At 33.9% G+C, this 27,679-nt stretch overlaps 1 protein-coding gene across 2 annotated transcripts; it reads right to left on the bottom strand.

Annotated features, from left to right (window-relative positions):
* Nucleotides 1-354: 354 nt before the first annotated feature.
* On the bottom strand, nucleotides 355-25,885 carry LOC121076164 (aromatase). 2 transcript variants are annotated; one of them, XM_040570284.1, is made up of 10 exons: nucleotides 25,789-25,885; nucleotides 17,706-17,870; nucleotides 16,040-16,190; nucleotides 12,509-12,663; nucleotides 10,571-10,747; nucleotides 9,750-9,864; nucleotides 7,853-7,967; nucleotides 7,054-7,216; nucleotides 3,950-4,191; nucleotides 355-1,126 (listed from the first exon to the last, which is right to left on the bottom strand). In XM_040570284.1, the coding sequence occupies exons 2-10, from the start codon at nucleotides 17,845-17,847 to the stop codon at nucleotides 875-877; spliced, it is 1,512 nt and encodes a 503-aa protein (XP_040426218.1). In that variant the 5' UTR covers nucleotides 17,848-17,870; nucleotides 25,789-25,885; the 3' UTR covers nucleotides 355-874. The 2 variants fall into 2 exon arrangements, with proteins under 2 accessions (XP_040426218.1, XP_040426217.1); XM_040570283.1 differs by lacking the exon at nucleotides 25,789-25,885 and having other exon boundaries at nucleotides 17,706-18,276.
* Nucleotides 25,886-27,679: the final 1,794 nt, after the last annotated feature.

The following is a 27,679-nucleotide window of genomic DNA, read 5'->3' as shown; positions in this document are numbered from 1 at the left end:
TGGGCATTGCCCCACTCCTTCCCTGTATGATACTAATGGTAATGTTTCATATTAATTACTTTATTCTAAGCTGGTCATTCCTAAAATGTTTACAGACCCTCTTAAACATAATCTGTAGCAGAACACTGGATTTTAAAAGTATAGAACAGTTTTCTCAACTGTTAAATTTCTTGGTTCTCTGAAAATTACAATCAGTCTATCTAACACTAAGTCCTTGGTATCTGCTTAATATAACAGCAAAACACGGTAAATAAATGTTTTGAATGACTTTTTACAAACTTTTTTCAGAACTTAAATATATTCTAAATATTGTAGAGGACATTATTGCAGATATGTTAGTACATCTATTTTTTGTTAGTGTGACAGCTTTATGCATTTTAAATTGTTTCATATTCTTAAAGTCAAATTTGGTATTATTCAGATGTGTTTGAAAACAGATGATTAGAACTTTCACAGTAAGTAAGTACTGCTAAGTCCAACTTGGAGACAGAAGGTAACAAACCCAGAAATGAGCCCTGGAATTTAGCACGCATCAGGCATGTGATTTTGACCCCCAAAGCTCTGACTTTGCACCATTTGAAAAGTGAGATGTGACTTCATCTGAACTTGACAGTTTTAAAAAGTAGTCGGGAGTCCTGTGTATAGTGTGGCGTCACCTGACAACAGGACTATTTTGCAAATTTGGTCTTATTTTATTACATTGAAGTTATGGCCAGAACTTTAGTTCTTTTGTATGGGCGGAACAGGTGGTCACTTGGAGCTGTAGTGATTTAGGGGCATCAAAATGCTTTACATTATATCTTTACCTAGGAGCGAGGAGCATTTCTTAAAGTGACTGGCTGAGAATGCCCTCTAACTTTAATGCTGATCCTTTTTAGTCACTCTGCTTCTTGTTTGTATTTCTTCTTGGTGTAAAAACCATTTCCAGCAGAGGCTGCCTTTCTATTGGGTGCATGGATAAGTCATTGTTTTTCTGGATGTTGTTAAGTCCTCTTCCTTTCGTTGTCTGTACTCTGCACCGTCTCAGAAGAGTCACCAGAATTGCTTTCATCATTACCATGGCAATAAACTTTCCTACACAGCCCCGAGGGCCAAATCCGAACGGTTGAAAATAGCGTGAAGGAACCTGCACAGAATAACACGAGGAATAAACTTTAAGGCATTTTTTTCTTCACAAAAGTAGCTAAAAAGATTATGGAAATCTATAGGAAATATATTCTTTGGAGGGAAAAAAAATGTGTGAAAGAATCTCTTAGGAATAATTACTTCTTTCCTTGTACCCAAGCTATGTCTTTACCTCATGTATTCTTGCTTTTTCTGTTGCCCTTTACACCGAACAGTCCTCCTTCTCAAGTCAGGCCAAAATACAGAAATGACTACAGAAATACAGGAGGTATGCCAATTCAAATACTAAAGTAGTAGCACATGTAAAATTTAAGCATTTGAATTCTGCCATATATTTCAGTCTGTTCATCCTGTGAACTATAGGGATTTTACCATAGGCTCTGAAGTAGTGAAAGTTTCACTCTAATGTACATTAAAGTTCATTAAAAACTTTTTCAGAAAAAGTTCATTACAATGTTCATGAAAGTCTAAGCTAAAGACTGATGCCTTAACTAACATTAATCACAGCACTATACACCTACTACAATTATGAAAAAGCTAGTGTTTCTGCAAATCAGTTTGTCATAAAAATGTACTGTTGATGTTTTTATTTGGCATTTAACACAGACAGAACATTTTATAAATGATTGTCTCCTGTCCTATCAAATAAAATGTAAAATGTGGGATTCCCACAACTGTTGAAGAATTCACAGCCAGTTTCTGCTGTCTTTATCAACACTAAATAGATCAATTATCCAAAAAGAGTCCCTAAAACATGAAGATTACTGCTTATGATATACCAAGACACCAAGGAAATAAATTATTTTTCATCATTTGTGTAGTTTAAAAAAAGAACACATTAGCTGTGTTCTGATTTCCTATTTATTCCAAGAATAGAAAAGGATGCTTTATATTAAATTTTCTAGAAAAGTGTCCTTTTTCCTCATTTTCAGACTAAAAAATGTTTACTATTTAAATTATTTCAAATAAACAGCTGTACTTTTCGAAGAATTATAGGTAAATAGAAATGTTTATAATACAAAGCAAATGCAGCAGCTGGCAGCATAGCACAATGGCAAATGCACAGCTGGTGAAAATGGAAAAATATTTAGATTCTAACAATGTCATCCTATAAATAATGGTGTTGGTTGATATTCACTTAGAGAACTGTGTGAAAATTGTACTTGCTAGAATAATTATGTGGCAAACGTAATGCATCAAGTCAGTTAGAAAATGTTTGGTTAAATATTTGGTCAAGGGGAAATATTTTTAGAAGCAAAGTGTGCTTATAAAATAAGTAAGAAATGCATTTTGATAGAAATATCTAGAATGAAGACAATGGGTGGCAAAGTGAAATCTATTCATAGTGAATAGTTATTTCAATAAACTTAATCACTTATTCTCTTTTTGAATTTTCTAGTGCCTTTTTCCCTGATCTGTTGTTTTTAATACTGTGTGCAGAGTTTGCTGTGGGTAATCAGCTAGCAGTTTAGAAACGTTTTCCTGCGTGTTTAGTTCTTGTTGTGTATGTGGCATATGTAGTAGTCCTGGATTTTTGATAGGGAGAATGTAAAGCTTGGAGACGTTCTAGCTTGAACATACATATCTTTTGTGCCCTTATTTTCTTAATTATTTCTTTGTGTGCCCATTTTGGAAGTATTGAAGTGGATCTTCTACTTATTCCTTTAAAACTGAAATTATTCTCTGTGGATGCTTATAGGTGCAGCTTCTAACATCTTAGGAAAAAAATGTTTTGCCAGGTAATAAAACTTGTTTCCATTTGTTTTTCGGTTAGTCAAAATGAGAATTATGACAGCTGCAGTGATCATTAACCCTTTAGCTTTAGCACTATGCAACCTCAATATTTGACAGGCCACTAGACAATATAAAGTTTGTATACAATGAAAGCCTGTCCACCTGTGATAATAGGCTAATGTTCTGCAGTTGAGATTCCTTTCACAGGGCTAAACTGAGTATGCCTTTCATTCTTGCATGGCTATTTGTTCCAGAGATCTAGCTAATTGCTTCACAGGAGTGCTAACTAAGAATTAATATTTAATATTTTGTGCCCTGTTTCTTGGACAGTAATATCTTTTATTTCCATCTGCACTGGTTAACAGTCAAAAACAAGGGATCAAGCTTGCCATAGAATTGGTCTATTTTCTTTCAATATGTTTTTAATTTCTCCATGTGATTATTGCTGAACGAATACATTTTTGGGAAACGATTTGTTTCATCAGTAATCAGAAGAGCAAAGTTCTTAATGAAAACAAATAATCTGAAGGATGTTTCCCAGTAGTAGGGGTTTACATGTAGAAAACAAAAGAAAACAAAAGTTCACATAACACTGTTGATACAGGACTTAATGTAGGCTAAAGAAAATTCTAATTCTTTTGGGAGTAAGACTAAAACTTAAATGCTGTGCTGAGTTTCTCCAGAGCTTCTCCAGGGTTTCCTTGATTCCTTACACTACCTCAGCTCTGCATACTTGTGTCATGGCTGTAGCTCCCCAAAGCCTCTTTATTTTGGCCAGTATCAGGGGAGATAACTGTGTGCGCGCCTTGGACGTACTTCAGCAGAATTTTTTAATCAAGATTAAGACGTCTGAGAAACTTTTTGTTTTCAATAACATCATTATTTCTGAATTAAAAGGTACTTTTGATAGGGAAATGCCCACCTAGCTCTAATAATAATAACAGTAATAAGCAGGATGTATCGCTAGCTTATGGACTTAGACAAAGAGAAAATGGACTTATGGTCACAAAGGTCTTGATTGAAATAAGAGGAATATACATTGTCAATAAAAATACCCAATCTCCTGTAAGAAATAAGATGGCAAACTTACATTCTTCTCAAAATTTTCAAGAGAAAACTCATTTGGCTTTGGGAAGAATTCAAGCTTATGCATACGTCCAATGTTGAGAATAATGTTTGTCCCCTTTTTCACAGGATAGCCATCAATCACATCATCTTGTAAAGCTTTTCTCATGATCAAGTCCACAACAGGCTGGTATCTCATGCTCTCATAAATAAAATTCTCCACAATTTTCAGGTTTGGTATGTCATCACTCTGTACATCTCTGTCACCTTCAGGAATAAAACAGATGGTGCAAAAATTGGTTATGAATTTAATAAGTTCACCATACAAATGCCAAAATATTTTGGAAGATTCTCTACTCCTGAAATGGTAGGAAGGATCCAACATCATCTAAGTAGTTTTATGCATTCTTACATATTTGGGAAATATGGTATGTCAGCATAAGCCCTGATTTATTAATATGATATCCTCCCCTTATTTTCTTCTTAATACACCAAATCTTCATCTTGCTTTCTTATCAGTGACAAAACTCTGAAAGCGCTTCTCTGACTTTGTGAGCCAAATAGCAATATCTTCGCATATCTGAGAGCAACAAGAAAACTTTTTTTTTCTTTTTTCCCATGAAAACTGACAGCAAGTGGAATCTGGGAATAGTTTATGGTTGGGAGATGATAATTTTGTAGAGACCTTACATTTTCATTGTGTTGTTGGGTGTCAATGGACATACAGGTAGGTCCTAGAATGAAATTAATTATTTCAATTACCATGAATAACATCCTCCTAGTTGGTTTTTAGCAGCAGTATCAGTGCCGCAATGTAGTTCCAGTGGGAGCCTTGAACTTTCAAGCCACAAGCAGCTCAAGACCTAAAGCTTGACCACTGCAATGGTAGGTTTCCCACATAAAAGGGACCTTTGCTACCCCAGTTAGTCATTTGCTTAAGGAAAAGTCAACAACATACTACTGCCTTCCCAAAATCAAAGCTTTCAGAAAGAAATTGTGAGGGTGAATAGTGGAGTACTCAACTCTTAAAAACACAGTAAAATATGATTTATTGCTCTTAAGGAAAATAGCAATAATGTTCTGCTATGCCAGCTCTTCAGAATCACCCACTTTTAGATCACTCTTAAGCCTACACATTGATGTGCTTCACATCGATATGCGTTACGTAAATCTGGCCATTAATATGCTTTACGTGCATGTCTCCCTGTAAGATTTGTAATCCTTCCAGAAATTTTTAGTCTCTTTCCTAGTGATGGCTGAAAAATAATCAGCCAAACACCTTGCTGCTAAGTTTTCTTCTGAAAATTTCTCAATGCTTGCCTTGTCCACATTTGCATTTCTAGTGGTTCTATCTTATGTTTCTATGGGTTCTGATTTCCAAATACCAAACAGTAATTCCTTTGTATTGGTTACTGAAAATACCTTTTGTTCTGAATCAGAATTAAATTAAAACTTGAGGCCTCTAATTAATTCTTTAAAGTTCCACAAATGTAGATAATGCTCTCCAGACATCGCTGCTGGTTTAAATTCAAGGAACTGCAATCTTAGCTATTTTATAGACAAAAGATATAGAATTGTAGATGTTTTGTAGCTAGTTGATGAATTTGTGACATCTTAGTACTTTTCCACTGTTGTGTTACCTTTCATTGGTTTATAAAGTAATAATTTTCAAATACAAAGAGTAGAATGTATCTTGGTGGTTTCTGGAATGTTTTGAAATCTGAACTTGAAAAAAAAAAAACAACCAAAAAAAAACTTCTGTCTGTTACTCAATGATAGAAGCATTACTTGGTAAAAAGAATTAATGTAATCTGGAATCAACTGTATGTTTGCTCAAATAATATTTGTAAAATCAGAAATATTTTTTCATCAAAGCAACAGTACACTAAAGGTCAGATGTTACTGTAGGAAATTAAATGTTGAAGACTTGTAACTTAGTAAGTTAGTGCTTGTCTCTTCAAACTACACAATACTTGATGAAGAAAACACTCATTTGTAAGGGTAAACGACCGTTTATTTTAGCAGAGTTCAAGATTGATAAACTCTGGCACGTAACGATTTTATGGAGGTTTTCTTTAGTGACAGATCAGAGGCTAACCTCTTGCATTATGTTCTATCTAGGTGCCACTGAGAAGCCAACTATAGTTGTGAGAAAAACCCTTTGAGTTATATACTAGTGGAAGATTTTGCTATTTTTATGGCTTATAGGATTCAAATTTTTTGTTAGTCAGTAAACTGATACCAAAGCTCACTGTTTGCTCGATTTATTTCAGTTCCAGTGTTTCAGTCAGTCAGAAAAATGGCCATGAAGAAGACAAAGGGAAATGCTGTCTCCTAGCTCAAGAGGCAGAAAGATGCCAAAACATTTTAAAAAAAAGTTTTGAGATAACATCACAGCTCTTGCTTTGTATTTAAAACTTGAATTAAAAATACCTTAGAAAAAGAGCAAAGATTTGTTATACACTTGCCACTGTTTAACTGTTCGAAGTAAATGTTGAATAGGAGTGGTTGAAATTAGTTTCTATAAAGTTCAGTAGGATTGAGACTTTGAATGAAAGCTAGAGAAAGGGATGAATATAGATTTGGAATATTTTGATTGTCTTTTGAGTGGCTCATCATTACTACTTAAATATTATACTTAATACAGTTTGAAATCAAAATGGATGACAGCAGAATGATAAAAAAAATTAATTCTCTTTAATGTTTTCTTTCTGCAGTCATAGTCAAACTTAGTTAATTCTATACATGTGTAGAGAAATGTTGATGATTAGAAGTATTTGAAATGAGTGTCTCCACTTGCTACTGCAAGGGAAATAGAAAATAATTTCACTGGAGTTTATGAGGTGAGTGATGATTTGCACTGCTCTTGTTGAGGGGTGAATAAGTGCATTTTTTTCTAATAGCTTGTCAATTCTGATAAATCCTGTTTGAATTTGTCTTAAAAATATTTAATCTTTCACTTGACCTTGAATAAAATTGTTTACATACAGTGATAGTTCATATACTTTACAACAAATACTTGTGTTAGAAAATAATCCTTAGAATTTTTAGACTTTGAGTAATGGAAATTAGATCACTGCCCAAACAAAATTATATTCCTACATCAGTGACTTTGCAGGTCCTGCTTACCCATAACAGTTTCAATTTCTCTCATCATCTTCTCTTCCACTGTGGGGTGCTCCGCAATCAATATTAGCATAAAGAAGAGAGTCACAGACAGAGTATCAGGAGCAGCAATCATCATCTCCAGCACACACTGGTTCACATTCTCAGCAGTCAGATCTCCTCTGTTCTGGAAAAATTTGAAATGTTGGGGAAAATGTTGATTGCAGAACTCTGATGCCAACAAAGATCTTATAGCAGTAGGATTGGATGGACCTAGAACATCTGCTTAAACAAAATTCAAGATCCTGACAGTCTCATATGCTAAAAAGCTTTTTTTTTGATTTTATTTTTATTTTTTTTAATTTTTTTATTTCAGAGAAAAAACGGGAAATCCGTGTTTTAGGGGATGTGTATGATCTTCCAGAAAAGCATGGGTTTGTTCTTATCTCAGATTCTTGTTGACTTATTACCTTTCCCCATGGAATCTGTGAGCTGTCAGAGATTATGCAAGATAGGATTTACACAGCTTTTGAAGCTTTTGCATACAAAAGGTAATATATCAAGATAAAATTTGAGAGTTAGGGAAAGACTGAAGAACGTTCAGGGATAGAATCAAGAGCTTTGAGGATGTTGTTTAAGCCATGAAAAACAAAATCAGACAAGCACCTGGGGGATTCTCCCAAACCAACTAATTTGTATCTGTTCATGATGATAAGACTTTGATAGTTACATGAAGTCTGAGTTGTAAAGTCTGTATTGTTAGTGAAAGGAGACCGGCAGAAGAAAAATAAAAGTTAGCAATAATTTGGTACATTGTCAATACCTGTGCAAAAATCAGCTGGGATGCAAAATCCATGTGCTCATCTAACTTTTCAACGGTGGAAAGCTTTTGTCGCTTCTGTTCTATTAAGATTTCCATTGCTCCTTTCAAATCCTTGCTGAAAGTGGATAAAATCCAATACATTGATAAATATCTACAGCCTTTTAGTATATGATTAGATATAGATAAATAGGATATGTTTAGAAACATGAAGATTATACTAATGAAAAAGCCTAAGAAAGGCAGAAATTTAGTATTCTTACGAATGGTTATATGGTTCTATACAAAAGCAGCAATACTACGGGAAGATTTATTTTCTTCTTATTTCTTATAAAAATAATTTCTTCTTTGTTTGGCCTGAAATCTTATTCTCTTCTTATAGAACTGAAAGGAATGAAACCTGTCTATCTTACAGTGAATAGAGTTTTTAAAGATTTATTAATATTTCCAAAGATTTTTATTCCCTTCTATTTTACACTGTATTTTATCAGTGAATAAAATGAACTTAGCAAGAGGAATAATTGTTCAAAAAAAACGCAAGAAAAATTGTACTATCTTGATGGTAGAGTTGATCTCATTGTTTTGTAAAGCTGTAATCAGACATACTGTGTCAACAGTATGTATCTCTATGTTGGAAAAATAGTGAAGTTCAGTGGTATTTATTATCTTATTTGGCATTTTCAATTAGCTACAGATTTGAAGGCAATGTTCTTTTTAAAAGGCTGGTTTTATAGGGGAAATAAACCTAAAATTCAAACCTGGTAAGGTTCTCATATATAAGATTTTTGTGTGTTAGAAAGAGCAACCCAACTTTATCAGAAGTGGTGATAACCTGTGGTTTTCCTCCTCATTGCTTTAAATTCAGAGGTCTTTATCTTCATTTTTTTTTTCAGTATAGATTTATTAATATGGCTATTTTAATGAGATTGTTTTTGAGACACTAATATTTGCCCACAAGGACTTTCTAGTAATAATTGGGCCACTGCATTTAGCTATTATTAGAATCAGAAAATAAGGCACTAATCACTGCCGTAATAACACTTGTATGTATCTAGTTTGTAAGAGAGCTGTCAGTTATGAACCTCCATCTTTCCCTTAAAGCCTTTATACTATATATCATTATCAAAACAAATTATTACATGTGATTGATAAAAAGTATTTTTCTCTCCTTAAATGGACTCCAAATCCAAAATGAACAAACTCATTGCCAGTTTTTTTATAGCTGGTCTTCTTTTGGCAGAAGACAGAAAATGAGAGCATTAAAATAGAAGAGGGATCATGTGCTTTTACAAACAGGAAGACGGCAAAAACTATTTATTCTTATTTAAAGGAAAAAATAATCTTGAAATGGATTGTCATGCAAAACACCACGTTTTAGCTCAAAAAAAAAAAAATCGGTTGTTTACTCAAAAATGCACATTATGGACACCAATAAGTAGAATTATACTGAGTGGTTAACTCTCTTTTGGGATAATTCCATGAATGTAGACGTGATTTCGTACGTCCAGGAACTGACAATCTGTGGCATAATATTTGACTGTCCTTAAACAGATAGTTAAAGTAATTTCTCCCCATAAGATGGCTTTTTCTTTCCTCTTTGAACTGAACCAATGATTTCAACTCAGTTTCATATCTGATATGACATTAACTAATGTTTTGGTGAGTGAATATGGACTGAATAGACATGGGCCTTAAATGGTCCCCTGAGTTCAGCCACTTGTAGCATCACTGACAGATCTCATTCTATTGCTATCTTGGGTCTGCAGATAGTGGACTTCAGCCAGTCACCTTTGAAATTTTCGCATTTTATTCTCTAAAAGGAAGAGAAAAATGTAAGGAAAGATCTTCCTAGAAAAAAAGAATCTTATGCAAAAGATTTGTAAAAACTGTGGATACTTACACTGCCTCTTCATATTTCTTGCACAGCCAAGAAATCTTAAAAAAGATGTCAGGCTTTAATAAAAGTGCTTGCCAAGCATCAAAGTAGTTCTGAATCTTAAGTACAATGGCACTTTCTGAAAATAGATGTTAACAAACAGCTGTATAAAATCTAAACTTCAATAGTCAAATAGCACAAATGTTTCAGGAAAATTAATAATGAGGCCCCACTCCCTACTCCCACTAAGTTGACAGGAATTTGATAACCATTTTGTTTTTAATATGTAGTAGATAACATTAGGAAACAGTTGTGGCACACTGCAGACAAGATACATTTCTTTGTAGAAACTCTTGGTAGCTAGCTAAAAGGAGATCGTGTATCAACCAGAGCCAGTTTTCCACAGGAGAGAACTCTATTGCACTGTATTGATATGGGATAATTTGTACATCAGGATATTATTTCTGTCAAATGGTTTTGAAGGTGAAGAAGTCATCAAAGTTCACCTGACAAGCTGTCAGGTGAACTTTTCAATGCAATCATTTAGTTTGGTGGAAAGATTTCTGTTTCTTACATGTATGTAATGTTGAGGCTGTAGCAGCCTAGTACATAAAAATGTTTTTACATGCTATTTGCTTGATTGTGACAAGTTAAATATATGTATTTGATCTCATGAAATTCTCATAACTAGAATCACTTATCAATCAATTTCAGTTAATTATTTAGTAATATAACAGTATGTTCTTGTTCCATTTTCTGAAACAATATTTGAGTGATATAAATGAGTTTTTCTTGTTTATGCACTTAAGGTTCATCATAAGGTATAAAAATATGGCTGTTAGTACCATCCAAAGGGATCCCTAGAAAGAGTTTGTTAGATGTGTCAAGCATGATCCGTCTCATAAGATTCAACACATTGATGTTTCCTACTTCAGTGGTCACTTCTTCTAGTTTATCCAGGTGATCAATTGTTGATTCAACACAAATGGCTATCATACGCACGAGACCAGGACCAGACAGGGCTGTAAATAGATATGTGCAAAAGGATAAAAAGATTAGCTTTCATACCTTATTAATAACTTATTGGCAATAATAACATCAATAAAAATCTTTATAACTTAAGTGACTGGAACAAAATGGTTTTGAGAAAAAAACGTAAGTGTTTTGAGTTAGAATGGCAATGAACCCAAGGCCCAAACTTCCCTTGCATCCAGTCACTCTGTCTTTTAGGCACATGTTTTATGATAGGTTCACACAATGTTAGTGAAATGTATTTGGCTTCATCTGTGCTATCTTTCAGTGTTGGAGGTATATATCCTCCATATCCTCATCTGCAATATAGGCACTGTGGATGTCCTGCCTTGCTTGCAAGGGTGGTGAGCAGGGAAGTTAGACTGGGGATTCACAGGGAGGAGGACAGGAATTTTTGGAAACAATTCCTGGGTGCTCTTAAACAGCATGAGAGCTTTCCAATAAGCTCCCCACAGCCTATAGCGTCGCTGCAGACATCCTGAAGCTTAATCTAGTAGTAGTCTAGATGTGTTAGCCAATCTTAGTCTGTCCACCTATGGACGTTGGGAAATAGTGTCATGATGCATTTTTTCCATTTTAAGAAATTAAAAGCAAGCAAAAGCAGTGGTCAGTTCTGTTGCTGTGTAATTTTTATGATAGGCTCTATCTGGAATGAACTCAGATAATTTTGAGTGACTTTGGAAATCTTGCCCTAGGTATTCTATTTAAATTTATTCTATGTAAATTACTTTTCCATATAACAACTTCTGTAATTGCCTAAAGGACATTATTTTATCAAATATATGTTGAGAGTAGATGTACATTTGTAATTAAGAAAAGAGGTTGTCTGTGTTGTAAATACAGAGAACTGGTGGTTCTAGGAATAAATAGAAATAAAATGATTTCTTTCCTGTTATCTTTAACCAGTAAAAAGTTGCTGGTACTTTTCAACAGCAAGACCAATTAGGAAAGGCCTAAGTGTCATACAGAAGTACAGATATCAACAAAATGGTAAGGAAGACTTAACAGATGATTTCTTTTCTTAACTGTAAAGCTTGCAGAACAAGAAGGCAACAAAGTGTGGTAGTTTTGTTAGGAAGGCTGTAAGATCATTGGAAATAACTAATTCTAATGATATACAAACACTGAAAATTTTGTATGTGGAAAGAAGGTGAGTCCAAAATTTACAGACTCTTAAAACAGTAAAATTTGACTTTATGTATTTTCTTATTTGATTTCAAGCTAATGATACTAATTACAACAACCTTTTTCTCATTACTACAAGAGAAAAAGATTTTTCTCTGTTTCTACATTGATTCCTAGCATATTAAATGTATTAGTAAATAGTTCTGCTGTGCAGATCTTCTAAATCAATTTTGAAACTATACACACATTTTTATTTTTTTTAATTAGAACGAGAAAAGTCTGAACCCAGTTAAAGCTGGGGTAGGAACTTCCAAATACATTTATAGAAATGCCAGTTGAGTTAATGTGAATGTTGGTCTTGAAATTTAAAAATAATTTTAAGTATGGTTTGTGGGCATTTTTTTTTTAAGCAGAAGAGATTAAGCATTTGTAAAACTATGTGAAGACTGTTTCAAATACCATACCAAGCAGAATAAGTGTGAAGGAACATGTGCAAGAAAATATATTGAGACGTAAAGAGAGAACTAATTTTTCTAATTTAATTATGCAAAGGACAAACAACATTTCAGAAAAAAATACTGTGTGATAGAGTGAGGCAGTGTGTTAATGCACACTGATTTATTTACCTTTGGTGAAAAAGGGTCTAATTTCTTTCCAATGTGCTGGGTTGTTATTAAATATGATCCCATTTTCATACATGCCAATGCACTGTAATCCAAGCTTGCTCCCAAATCGAGAAACATAGTTCCAATGTTTCATTACATGGAATACACTTGAAGATCTGGGAAGGAAATGGGGGGAGAAAAAATCTAGCTAAAATACAGTTTCATAGATTATACACAAAACATTTTTCTGACATTCTCTGAAGTGCTGCTTTCCATCCTCAGTTTAGCAGGAGGTACTATGCTTGACACTAAATGTTGCGCCTATTACATAATTAAAAAAACTTGATGATAAAATGGCTTCAGAATTTGTACTAGAGCAATAATGTATTCTGTCTGGACTTAAACCTATTTTTCAATTAAAATACAAATGATGACCAAATGATTTTAATCTGAATAGTGTATATACATATAGGGACACACACACATACTCTCAGGCAATGACCAATGTCAGATGTTTCAGAAGACGGGGTAAAATAATGAGTTACATACATTCTTGTATATTTTTTTTCTAACATTAGATCAATGATATAAATTGATTTATTATTTTGATATTTGATCTTTGTTTCCTTTAAAAATCTGACATACTATATAATACAATCCTACTGACAGTTGGTGTGTGCTTTTTAAAATCACTACAGGAGTATTCCTCAGACTCTCAAGTTTATACCAGAGGCAGGAAAACACTGCCCTACAAAAATTTCTGATTGTATTTTGAGCAAAACTATGAGGGCTAAGGTACATATCGTAAAGAATGAAGTGGTAGAACTGAAGACAATGTGTTTGACATCCATGTACATTTCTAATCTATGATAGCACTCATTGCAGTTGATTTCTTATGTTTTCAGAAGTATTAATCATTGTATCCTACCAATTTGCACAATCCTTGGCAAATATTTTGGGAAGAGATGTATATCTCTGTCTGCCTGTCTATCCATCCCTGCCTCCCTCCCTCCAATCATCATTCCATATAATTCATACACTGGGATTTTCTGTAAACAGTTCAACACATCCACCCCAAATATGACATCTCTTACTTCATTATGTAAGAAAAATTATTTTTCATAACTTGAAGGCAGTAACTTGGCAGATTTTAGGAAATATAATTAATTCAAGTATGTTAAGGAGTGAAGACAAATTCTGCTTATTTTAATGTATTTATTTTATTTTTTTAAATGGAAGACTTCAGAGTTTTCCTTTGATGACTTAAAAATAACCAGACAGTTGACAACTTCATTATGATGTGTGTTAAATTTCACCTATACTTTGGTAGCTCTTTGGTCGTTCCTAAACACACCTACAAAGTATTAATATACTTGGAACTTTTGGTTATGCAGCATCATAATTTTATCAAGGATAATTACTCATACATAAATCTATTAAACTGAAAAAGAAATTTTATAAAATCAAATGTGTGGGATGAGTATTCCTATATAGAAATATAATGAAATCCAGTATATATATACTTTTTACAGTTTACAAGATTTATTTACACATATTCTGGTGAACAGGTTGTGATCAGCTTTATTGCTTTAAGATATTTCCTTTAGAGGGAGCTAGCATTTTAGAAATGCTAGTGTGATGAAAACCTGATTAAGTGAAAGCTAACAAAAAAGAAGGAAAATCAGAGCACAGATTGAAATGAAACAATAAGCTATTTTCTATACAGTCGTATATTCTTTGTGGACCAAATTGCAGATTTCTTACATGGGCTAATTACTTATTTTATTTTTTTTCAATTGAGTAAAGTAAATGGGAATTATTTCTTCACAACTTCATCAGTGCTAGGTTTTCACCATCATTTTACATGAGCAGAGGTAAATATAAGATATGTTGTACAAGCAAACAAACGTGGATTATGCAGCGTGCATGCAGCTCCAGCCCCTCCAAAGAACTGAGCATACTCTTTCCTACACGTCCCAACAGTTGCTCTCTTTGCTAGTTTCCCTAAATGTTTTTTATGCATCAAGGAACATCATCTATGTTTCATGAACATGAAAAGATGGTGTTGAATTAAGATAGTTATGCCCAGAAATAGAAAGGTGCAGGAAGCTCCTTTTGCTCATTCCATTTCATGCATCTACTCAAGAGACATAGAATAATATTTTAAGGATAGGTTTTGACATATGACTTTCTATAAGCAGATTTTCTTTATAAAACTATTTACTAAAGTCCTCCAAAAGACAACATTTCTTGTAACCAAGACTACAACATCTCAATATAATTAGATTTGATGGTAAAAATTCAGACAACAGTGGAAACAGTATACTTTTTCAGAAGTCAGCGTACGTTCAGTTTTGGAGTGAATCTATGAAGCACTCTGAAAAATATATTCTGTTTTTTGTTATTTTGTTTTTGTTTTTTAAAAAAGTTAAATACTAGTTCTCCATATGATATCTATGATTTTAAGTAAAACATTTTAAATATCTTCAGTAAAACTGAAGAAAAGTGATGTATAGACCGTAAAGTCTGATGCTATTGTATGATAAAGTTTATCGCTTTGCTTCTTACCAGCACTACTGATTTGTTTCTGAAGAACTGGTAATACATAAAGTGAAAGACAGCAGTAAGAGTTCACAGCATGTTATACGATCAAAACATTATATACAATGTTACATGAATTAATATTTACAATATCTACGTAGGGTAGGAATATAAATAGTTTTCCTGTCATGATTACCTCTTTTTACATAGGTAAAGATAGAGATGAAGCAGACTTGCTCAAATGGAAAATCCTGTAATAGTCCTCCTTACTGCATTATCTTTCATAAACTTTTACATAATGAGAGGTGGATATGCATTGATTGATATTGCTAATACAAATATTGTGATTTATTACCCATTTTGCATGGTAAAACCTTTACTACTTTTTTTTTTTTTTCTCATGATCATCCAGAAGATCCAATGCAAGCAATTGGCCACTGGAACTAATAAAATGATAGACTGCATTTTAGTATTATGTTTAGTACTGTGTGTAATTGAACTCTCTGAGTAACCCCAGTAACTGGAGTGGAATTACTCATGATCCTGTAATGCTGCATTTGCTTAATTACCCTGCTGAACTGGAGCCATAATCTTCAAACATTACTCTCATTTTAAGGAGAATCAGAACACAGGAACTAAAATTTGATTTAATCCTGCACTGCAGTCAGCCAGTCAGGATACTTGATGCACTATGTAACACTAGTGTTAAATGGAATAAGAAGAAACTGTAAACATTTTTTTAGGATTGAGCCATAATTCTTGATCTTTGTTTCAACTAAGAAAATGAGATATTCTATTCAGTAGTTGTCTTTAGTAGAGACCTCAATAGTAGAGTCTTTAAAGAAACAAAAGATTAAAAAAGGATTTGTGAACGCTAGGAATTAATACTGTTATGTTAGGATAATTTTGCAAAATAATAACTTGAATTCTACTTTTGAAAAAGTAGCAAAAAAGGTTGTAAAAATATGAAAAAGCTCTTCATATTATTAAAGATAGAAAATAAAGATTTACTTGCTGATTATAAATGTTTCTTCACCGCTGATCCAAACTCTCACAAATTCTCCGTATGTCTTATTGTAGTAGTTGCAGGCATTACCTACTCCCATCCAGAGAAATCTCCCATGTGAAATGAGGGGGCCAATTCCCATACAGTATCCTGGCCCTAAGAAAAAAAAAGACAAGTTTTGTCGTCAGTGCTCTCTGGCAAGAATATATCACTCTTTTGGAAAGGACATTTTTTTTTACGTTACATCAATGTCTGCACTGGGCACCACATAAAATCCCATTACGAAATTCTGTCTTACAGAAACTTGCATCTACATCATTGAAACCTCATTTATTATCCATGAAAGCCTACAATTCGTTCAATATGGATACAATAAATGACATTCATTATTTTATACAACTTCAAACTGCTGCTTTGAGATTGTTTACATTTGGAGGAACAGTGGCTAAATATTTTTTATTCATTTGTGCTTTTAACAAAACCTTCGAGTGATCTTGGATAAATTTGTGATAAAGTGTCATAGTAACACCATCAAAAGTTACCTTTTGATGTAATTAAATATCATTAATCTCTCTTAATGTAATCTAGTTACATTTCTCTTAGTCATTAATACCAGAGTGAGAAAATAGATATTTAAAGGAAAAAGTATTTTAGTGCTGTGAATTTAGGAAAACAGCATGTTGCAGTAGACTGGATTAATACGCATTTAATCAAAGCTCTCAACTAAAACCTTTTGCCATAACTCATCATCAAATGTCCCTCTTACAAGAAAAAGGAGAAAGTGGAGAGAACAGGAGAGAATTTGCATAGTCATTGCATTATTTTTAAAAGGAGGTTTTCCTTCTTCATTGAAAGCTTAACTTGCCCTTACAAAGTCTGTGAAAACATAAATCGGATTCCATAAAATGAAACAAGCGTTTATAAAAACTTTTGTATTTTATACTGTTTAAAAGATTTACAAGTTGCATATGACTTCACTGTTTACTAATAGAAATCACAAGAACCCAGATTATTTAAATACCTGTAATCTTAAAGCAAATTAATTTATTTGTATCTTCTTGTCAATCTCATCAAGAATTCAAATAGAAAGCATTACCTTTTGTGCATAGTTTTGCCTGTTCTCTAACTTCTGGAGAATTTTAGCACGTGGAAGGAAATTTGGCAAATATTTTTTCTCTGATGTTGCTCTGTTTTGGAGGGTCTCCAGTGGCAAACATGGTGAGGAAGATTAATAATTTACTAAAATCTAAATAATTTCCGAATTGATACTGTTTGCCTCTACTAAAGACAATTCAGGAAGCTTTAAGCTTACAACATATAAAATGTAGAAGTTTATAATGCACATGAATATATGAAAATCTAGACTTCATAAAATAGTATTATATCTTTCTAGCATATACACAATAAAAGGAAAACTGAATGTCATATATTTATATAGCTAAGCCAGGTTTATTATGGAAGTGCTGAGGTTAAATGGAGCCTGATTTATTTTATCAGTTATTTAAAAAACATGTATTAATAACAATTAATTAATAATTAATAATGATTAATAATAATTTTTGATGCATTCAACTATTATTCAATATTCCCCTCTCATTTAAATTTGAGACACACACACAAAAAAAAAAAATACTTTGACAGCTTTTAAGTGATATCGCAGAGTTAGTTTACCTGGTATTGATGATGTTTCTTCATGATTCCATATTAGAAACAGAAAGCACATAAGAATGAGTATGGGCACTGTGGCCACTGGCATCACATCTGGTACTAGGCTGGTGATGTAGCGCATTGGATTCAGAGTTTCCAATACCATCTTTTCCAAGAGATTCTGCTTTGCTTTAGAGAAAGAGAGAATGGGGAAAGAGGCAGAGGTTTACAAAGCTTTAAGATACATACAACTTTAGTTGGTACCTCTCAACCCTCTGGAGGTCCTGTAAATGAGCAAATTACTTCTTGAGGTAGCTTTATTTTATAATGAGACTGACTGCTGGGACTGCTTGCCAGGACAAGCTACATCACAAGTTGAAACAGACGTGCGGCAGACACTCTTTTGGCTTGGAAATAAGTAAGCTTTTCTGACCTTGATATTGAAGCATAGTTTTAGATGCTTTGGCTAACAGACCTCTTATCTCTGATATTGGCTTGGCTGGCCAATGCTGAGGTTACTCCTTGCAAATTTCTAACCAAAACACAAGAAATTAAACTCTCAGCACATGTGGAAGCATTGAATGAGTTCACTTGTAAGCTTTTATCTCTGTTACTTAGCCTTTTTCCTTCCTGCATGCCTTTAGTGTTAGTCCTTGAATTTCCAGAATACCTACATTAGTTTTGCAGATACAGTGTACCTCAGGATTTTGTTTGACGCAGTGTACATTTTTATAGTCGACCTTTGAGTGTAATAGAAGAAGTATTGCATTTCTTTGTGGTGCTTCTGCTGATGAACACTTTGAAAAAATTAGTGTCTGCTATAACAAACATGATCATGAATTGTCTGGTACTTCAGGTAGTAACCAGGACTTGAAACAGGACAGAAAAAACAAGCAAAGAGAAAGGTCTGTTGTGCATAGGGGGATCAGAAGGATTCCTCTGAAGTTGTTTTGCATGTTTTTGTAAATTCAAAAATTAAAAATTCGTAAAATATGAAAAGTGATTGTACCTGAGAAGGAAGATGTTACGTGAGTGAGAAAACCCACTTAACCACAGAAAGATACTGCTTGCATCTGCTCAGCAGTAAAGTAATAAAACATGGCCTTAATTCTGCGCTGAAGATAAGTAGGAACCGATTTTCTTTTTTCCTCCCTGCAGCATTTTTTCAAAACTGAAGGAAGCAGTTACTTAATAGTACACTTTTTGTTGCAGCTTACTTTCAGCAAATGTTTTCTCTTTTATCTTGTGATTTGGTCTCGCAGAAGAAAGTACAGTTTAATTGTAGTAACTCTCAGTGCTGTAACTGTATTAAACTATGTCAAGAATGCAATAGATGCTTTCTAGACAGTGAGAAATTGGTGTTTTCAGTCACAATAGAAAATGTATAGGCTACAGACAAAACCACGGGGAAGGGAGCAAGCAGTGGCTCAAAATCCTGCAAGTGTTTGTAATGCTCCAGTGTTTTGGACCATTGCTATGAAAGCGCTCTGGTATTTTTGTGATCCAAAATGACTGAAACACAATGTGCTATGATATGTACATGGATGCTCTTGTACATGTTCAGCTGTTGTACCATTTTGCGTGTTTTGAAAAATGATTTTGTAATCAGAAACTTTTTTATCACATAACGGTGTTTATTAGTGAAATTAACATACTGTTACACACTAATGGTAATGTTTCTGTAAAGATAAATATGAAAATGCTAGCTTTAAATTGCCTTGAGTACATTGCCACAATGTGCCTGTATGTATATGTAAATATTTTTATTAGATTCAATCCCTTGCACCATACGAGCTTACAGTATATAGAAATGACTACACTTAGGGAATATTATTTTTACTTCTTATGCTCTGGAACCTATCTGAAACAGTTGCTTTTTTAATAAATGTGGCTCCTATAGCTCTTAAAACAAACAACAGACATTTCTTGTTTTGAAAAGTTCCCTATTTTAATAAATATGATCCAAGCAGACAGGTTTGGCATTTCTAATAAATTGTTGTTGTTGGAAAAGCCATCTGAGCCATGAAAAAATCACCTTGAAAATATAAGTTCAGTTCAGCTGAACTACTCATCCTGCTTGTACCCATTTTATTTTTTAAAGAATTTTCACTCAATAATAAAAAAAAAGAAAATCACTCAATAATAAAATAAAAAAAAATCAGCAAGTAAACTTTTTGATAGTAAATAGTTACTGAATAGACTGAAGATGTTTAGAAATGGAACAAAGCTGTGGTGCATGGAAGAAGCATTCACTATTCTTGCTTATTTCATCTTGAAATCTTCTACAAGTTGTTTTCCTTGCAGCTGGTTGAAGCGTGTGTGTGATAAGAGTGATTTGTTGGTTCTGATTGTTACTTATACGGTGGGGTGCGGGTGGGGAAGGTTTTTAAATTAAAAAAGTAGGTGGAAAGAGGCTTATAAGGAAGTGTTTTTGTAGAATAAATGGATATGCACAGGCCTCTTGATCACACGTAACTGTAGATCTTAACAGCTGGGAAAGCATCTGCCAGCAGAGGGCCCTGTAGATCACATATCTTTGAGACCTGACTGAAGTACTGTGAGAAAGTTCTAGGTTCTGTTAAATGCTTTCTTGCAAAAGGTGTTATGATGAATGATGACAGGGTCCCACAATAAAGAAGAAGTCCATATAGCCAAGTGACAACTGTGTTGAACCCAGTCCTTTCAGCTAGAGCTTTGTACTTAATAGCTGTGTCAACAGAAGTGCCGACTATGTATATAGTTTACAAAATATAGAATGTTATATATCCAAATAGCTGAAATTTACTGATAATTTTGAGCAGGAGCTAATAAGACAACCTGAAAATTCTCAAAGATCCATTCCCGATTCCTGGAATTTTTTCCTCAGCAGTATTTCATTTGTCAGGAGGGGCATGGGGAAAAATCTGCTGCTTGTTATAAATCTCTAAATATTAGTGCCCAAATAATAGCATCCGAATCAGCTGACCTAGGTTTAATTAAGCAGTTTGGAAAAATGAAATTTTAAATAGACTGATTTCACACAAAAATAACTATTAGTTATTATACAGTTCCAGGAAGTACTCATTTTTCCACATAAAACATTGTAGCCTTCCTCTCTTTTACTAGACGCTGATTCTAGTTGGTTTTCACTCAGTTAAGATTGACAATTTCATACAGACTGTAAACCTTCAGCCTTCTACGTGTAAGTACATATTTAGCTTTTGTAGTGCATTTCACAACTAGAAGGCTAATGTCTAGCTAGCTGAGTGGCGTCTGTCTTGTTTTTTTTTTTCCTGTGGATGCTCCCTGAATGTGTGATAGTCAGGAGGATGGTGGCTCAAGGTATGTCTCCATTGGCGTTTCAGCTTTTTCAGGGGTTTGCTTTGATAGCAAAACTACAGATCATTCCCATTTGCCATACCTGTGTTTATATCTCAGAGCATGCAAACTTTTTGGATGTCATTTCGGATGAAAATAAATCAGCTCTTGTACTCAAAAGCTGTGTTTCACTCACACACACCAAATTTAATGGCCATTCAAATGACAAAAACAATTTAGATCTATTCTGAAATGAACCCTCTTGAAATGTATTAATGTAGGGAGTGGATCATCACTACCAATTACCTTTTCCTTCTTGCTTTTTTTTTTTTTTTTAAAAAAAAAAAAACAGATCTGCTTCCATTGGACCACAGTGTTTTCCAGTGCTGGCATAGCTTAAAAGGAACATAGTACCTTTTAACAAATAGAAGAGTTGGATTCATTGGTTTTAAGCATGACTATCTTGCAGTATTGGGATGATAGCACTTAAAATGAGCACTTTTAATGGGAGCTGTCCCTAAGAGCATATCAGATTTCTTTACTAGAGCTCATGATGAAGGAGTTCATGTAACTATTTTAACACTGCCTTCAAATTGTGGGTTTTACTGCAAAATAGTAAATTACTATCCTAGCTGTTGAATAAAAAGTCATTTGTGGAACTATTGTAAAATTAGTTGCATTTGCAGGGAAACCATTGTAAGAACCACTAAAAATAATCCACCTTTTTGTTCCATGGCTGTGTTACTTTTGAAGAATTAGTCTGAAGTAGGTAACTATCACCAGATGTGTAACATATATGACATACACAAACCTTGGTACAGGGATTGTCTTGTTCTCTTGAAAGGCCACGGACTTTAAAGTTGAGAACACATTAAAAGATGTTTTTAAACTTGAGAGTGCTTACTGTTCCTTGTAAGCTGAGTTGTAAAATTATTCTGTAAGCATCTGATTGCATATGTTTATTTAGTGCCACACTAGAAATTGCTCCCTGATATTCTGCACTTTCCTAATTCTGTAATTCTCTCCAGATGCAGTGGGGATGTCACTGACAGATTTTCATCACAATTCATTGGACGTCTGATGCTGTCACTCGTCCTGACATTCTTTGCCTTCAATTATAATATTTTTTCTTATTCGTTTTTCACTTGCTTTGAATCTGTGCTTCAGTAATCCTCTGCATAAGAGATATTCCAGATGTCATCTGTCCTATTACAGTTGACTTCATTTCCGATTAGAATGTGTAGAGCAGATCTTTTAAAGTTAGATGTGCTTTTGAAAGCACTCTGGCTCGTTTAGGTATGTCTCCTACTTTTTATTCAATCCTTTTGAACTACAAGAGAAAGATAATTATAGCAAAATGTGCACATCAAGAAATGAATACATAGCCTATAGTTACCTTTTTCAGCCATTTCTAGAGTTTGAATCAGCAGGCTAGAATTTGTGCAGTCGTAGGGGTCTGTCACATCTAATTGCTATGGAAATGTATTCTAGCAATGTTGAATGATTATTGCAGTCTTGTAGACTAATCCTGTGCCACTTGATTACTACATAACCTAATCTAAATGGCACTACTGAATTAATCTGTTGTTAAGGTTAGAGAAGGAGGAAGAGGTTACACTTTCAGCAGAAGCTTGGAAGTGGAAATTTAATGACAATCATCCTAGCTATCTAAAGGGGCTCTTGACTAGTAAGGGAGCCTAATGTGTCTGAGGGTGAGAGAAACAGGAATGCAGAATGTGTCCATGATCTAGTGGTGTTGAAAGAAAATACCCATGTACCAAGAGATGAGAAAGATCATTACATTTGATGCCTCTGCTACTATTTGGAATTGTGGTTTTCTTAATCTCGGTGAGCCTTCTTATGACAATGTTGCCTTGTTTCACAGCTGAATAGAATCTAAATTCCTAGAGCATATTTCTCTGATATTTTAAAGTTCTGTCAGCTGCCTTCAATATCCCTTCTAAAATGTTACTGTATGTTGGTTATGTTAGTGGAGGCCACCATAAATACAACCATAAATGATGCTTGGCTTTTCTTACCTTCCTCAGTGAGCACAGAACTCCATTTCTTGTCACCCCTCCTACTCAGTGTACTGTAAGTTTGTGAAGTGCAGAGAAGGTTGTAATTGAAGTACTATTGTAAATACTGACATTCCTGTTATTTTGGGTCTGTTTGATCAGTTACTTTTCTGAATACTTACTAGTACTAGCATGTCTGGGACTTAATTGGTAAATGCAGATTGAACACACATTGATAGGGAAAGAAGTAAGTTAGAAATAACTTCTGTGAATGTAGGACTTTTATTTGAATATTACTATGTGTTTGGATAACTACATGAAAGACAATGCCTCTTTTATGAGCCTTAATATTGTAGTTGTATGCCTTCATTTTGTGAGCTTACTATCTTTGTGTTAAATCAGAATTTGTCACATATCAAATGGTGTCACTGACATTTAGGTGTCGTGGAGGAGCTGTTTGAAGCCACTGTATTGAGCTTGGTATTGTGATTTCTGCAAAGTGATTGTCAAATAGTATCCTATAGGCTGCTCTTCTCCTTGTGATTTATGTAAATGACACTTCTGGTACAACAGAGCTGTAAGTCCTGGCTTTTAAACATTCTAAAGAAGTTACTGGATCCTTTTAGTAGTTTTTAATGCTGGAGATCTGATGTTGCTGTTATATAACTAAGTACTGACCAAGTTGATAAGTTATTGCTGAAGTAGCTATCTGAGCTCTTTGAATTGCTATCGATCACAGAGCTTAGTGAGCTTTCCAAATAAAGTCTTTATGATATACTGTCAAATTAGTTTGGATATTACCTTTGGGGCAAGCCAGGGAATGTCCTAATAATCTGAAAATCTTGAATCAAATGCATCCTTCTAGAAACTGCTAGTTACTTTGGATGTCTGAATTGATCTTCAGAGGATGAATGCTCACACCCTGAAAAATCACTTTCCACTATTGTGTTAAGAATTCAAAATAACTAGCCAGTTTTAAAGCTATGATTGCTTTGTGGTGGGCAATATTTGGAGTGATAACCTGTCCTGTGTAATTTAAAAGTCGGGAGTTATCTTTCTCCCTCTTTCTGGCAGTATGCATACTATTTTCTTGTAGCTATTTATACAACATGGATATGTGAAGCAAGGTACACTCTGTGCTGCCCAAATGACTGTACAATGAGGGTTTCTGCTTTCCGAACAATCTGTAATTATTTGAATTGTGATTTTTCTTTTAGAAGAATAATGATCTGAAATTAGATCTTGGACGATGTCCTCCTCTGAGGTTTTAATTGCAGTCTGACATATGATTTGGAAAAATAACTTGCCAGTTTTAGTACCTTTCATAAAGGGTCTCACTGTTGCTTAGGAACCGACATAATGTCCATGAAATGTACTATCTGCAATAGACAGTAAAAGGGTTTCATCTGAAACATATATCCCCTGAGGGAGAATAAGTATGGCAGTGCACCTATGCCATCAAGAAGAACTGTGGAGATAAACAAACTTCTGCAGTATTGGTAAGGCTCTATTTTACTGCCTCTACCTCAAAAGTTTCATAAGAACACTATAAGCTCTAATTGCACTCAAAACTAACTGGAAAATGAGTTGTAGGTAGACAACTTTTTCTCTAACATGCATTACATGTTACGATTTTTCTCTAATGTGCTAACACATCAGATGTTTTATGACTATGGGAAAGCAGACCTATATGAAGACTTTTATGTATATAACTATTATCAGGTTGCTATTACTGCCACGTGGGAGGTATTGGATGTGATTTGGGAGAGGGAAGACAGCTCTCTCTGCCATAATTGCGTCTTTGCTGTGGTACCTCTATTCCTAGCAAACACTTTGACCAACATAAGCAAAAAGTTGGCGTAGAAGGGACCACTCTGTAAGAAAATTAACTCCACAATTTTTGACTTTTTCTGGCTATAAATACCAAGTATTCCATTAAAGTATGTCAATTAACCCTGAGGAAAATTTAGGTTTTTGAAAAAACAAGAATGCATGAATATTCTCAACCCGTTTTCCTTTCAAATGACTTCCTTTGCAAGAAATAATTAACTAAGATGTACCAGCTTAAAGAAGATTACACTTCTTCACAGCAAGCACTTACTGAGATACATCAAGTCATGATAGAACAAACCAATTTTCTGGGTCGTTTCCTGACTTGTTCCACTTGATGACCTTTATATAACCTCACTAATAATTCAGTTTTTCCCCTGCTGCGATAACAATGCTTGATTTATCCAACATTTGTTATGTTGGACATAACATATGTTGGTTTGTATTGTATCTTAACTTGGTCATGACACTTCAGAGTAGATTGAAATCAGAGACCACAGAAACAATGGAAAGTTTTTTCTTTCTTTCCTTTTTTTTTTTTTTTTTTAAATCAGTGATGCTTGTATCTAAATAACCTAAAAAGTTTTAGCATTTCTTGACATAACATAAACACTTTGAAAGATTGAATGAAGTGAACACTTTCTAAGGATAATTATTCTGCAAGAACATTGTGCCATTTTTTAACGAAACTTTTTAAAATAATCACAAAATATATAACAGTTTGGTGTATCTTAATGTCAGGAATTTGGTTTAAGACCTACAGATCTTCTAATCAAAAATATCTATTTAGATACTGACAACATATCATTTACACAAAGTTAATTACAGTCACTCAAATCAAATCAGCTCCAGAAAGCAAAATTCTTCCACAAAAAAAAAAAAAAAATAATAAAAGAACATTTCCGTTATGTCCCAGTCATACTATCTGAAGAAAAAATGTAGCATATGAATTAAAAAATTACCTGTGTTCTCCTCTTGATTTTACTGGTGAAGAGTGCTATCTTTCTTACTGGTGTGCTTCTTTTAAAGATCTGGATAGGTTTTCTGGTGATCACTCTCTGTGGCATCTTTTATGCAGGTGCTTCTTGTTGCTAAGAGATCAGTTGCTTAGAGATGGAAGTTTGTTTTTTGTAATAGATCAGGGGCCATTGCAACTGAAAAGAGAATTTTGTAATTTTACCTCTCAGCTCAGTATATCAGCTGCCAGTGATAGAGATGCACATGCTTAATGGTGATTAGAATTGTAACGGGATAGCAAAACAGAAAAGTAAACAAAGTTTAATCATGTTTGAAGTCTTTAAATATCAAGAAAATAGATTTGGCATTTAAATGGAGGTGCAGCTGTCAGAAATGATACTAATTCTTTGCCTAGCATGTTTAAATCTATTATTGATTTCCAACAGAAAGGAAGAAAAGTTCAAGCATTTTATTCTGACATTGGGATTGCCAAAGTTGTAGACGACCTTTTGTAAGATACAGTCCTGCACAGACATTACAAAGGTCTTAATGGCTGTCCTGTATATTTTTGCTTATACTGTTTCCTTTATATTCCCAGGTGGTCTAGCAACTCTTCATAACTAATGTACATACTGAAGGGTGGCTTCTCTGCTTTGTGATGCTTCTATTTATTACTGTAGCTTTGAGCAACTTAAACTTAATTTATGAAGATCCAAATGTTTTTAAGAAGTACATTAAGCAATTATAGGAAACAGAAATAATGACCAAAGTCCTATAGAAAAAGGTGCTGATGTTATTAAAAGATGAGACTAACTCAGAAGTATGAATAAAGTATATGTCCCTGTTACTGCTTTGAATCACCAAATTATAAATTGTCTCAGTTTCTGCTATGGCAAATCCTGACTCAGCTGCCTTTTCTATAAATTTACCTCTATGATTCCCAGTGGAGCGTTTTGTGGAATAAGTCAGAATCATCTTTTTACTCAATGCTGTCAAGTTTAGAAAATCCAGTCACTCAAGTCTGTTTTCAGCAAGGCTGTGTTATGTCCTGTGGTGGTAAGAAGTTATGCATCCTTGTCTCTTGCTGTCAGGCCACAAATGTGAAATCTTCTCACAAAATGTTTTCATTCTTCTTTTTATGAATTCACTCAATGCATTAGCATTTAAAAGTAAGCAAGCACTTTTACTAAGAAAACCCATCAACTGGGTGGAAGGGACTTATATCTAAAGGACTATGATCTCACTTGGAACAAAAGTATTAAAGACTTATGTACAATACTTCTAGTGATAGAATATTTTTAACTCAGGAAGGCTGGAAGAGGCCTAGAATTTTATTGAATGCGAAATCTCTTTTGAGAAGCCTTTCTTAAATAAATAAATAAATAATGAATGCAGGCATTTTGGGGAGAATAAGGACTGAATTCATAGGGAAATGCTTCCGGCATGACTGTGACCTCATTGAAGGTACACAGCTTACACAACCAGAAGCCAAAATAATTGCAATCTGAAAACTGAACTCTTGTTCTTTTTCCATGTGCATACACCCTTCCACATCTATTTATTATGCAGAGACTTGTTTACAGAATGATTTCACTGTATAATTTTCCTGGAATCAAAAGTACAAGCAGAATGGGCAGAACTTTAGTGGGCAATTCTATTGTGTCCTGTATTTAGAGTTGGTCACAATGATGATTAAATTCTGATGCATGGTATCTTATGTTCTGAAAATGTTTCTTTTTTTTTTTTCATTTTACAAAGAGATGACAGCTGTTTTCAATTTTTAAGCCTAATTAAAAATTCACAGGGAAATCATGCATTAATATTTTTTTGTTTGTTTTAACAAGCTGATTCTATGTTCTTACTACTTGTAAACTAAGGATATTTACATTCTGGAGG

This window comes from Cygnus olor, chromosome 11 (assembly GCF_009769625.2).
Source record: "Cygnus olor isolate bCygOlo1 chromosome 11, bCygOlo1.pri.v2, whole genome shotgun sequence".
Taxonomy (NCBI): domain Eukaryota; kingdom Metazoa; phylum Chordata; class Aves; order Anseriformes; family Anatidae; genus Cygnus; species Cygnus olor.
This window is presented reverse-complemented; position numbering and strand designations above follow the sequence as displayed.

Bases quoted from the DNA above. Each gene is read 5' to 3' on its own strand.
- LOC121076164 (XM_040570284.1), bottom strand. From the start codon at position 17,847: ATGGTATTGGAAACTCTGAATCCAATGCGCTACATCACCAGCCTAGTA. The intron at 16,191-17,705 runs GTAAACTAACTC...TTTTTTTCTTAG, and splicing joins AGAAACATCATCAATACCAG to GGCCAGGATACTGTATGGGA. The intron at 1,127-3,949 runs GTAAGTTTGCCA...TATTCTGTGCAG, and splicing joins TTGAAAATTTTGAGAAGAAT to GTTCCTTCACGCTATTTTCA.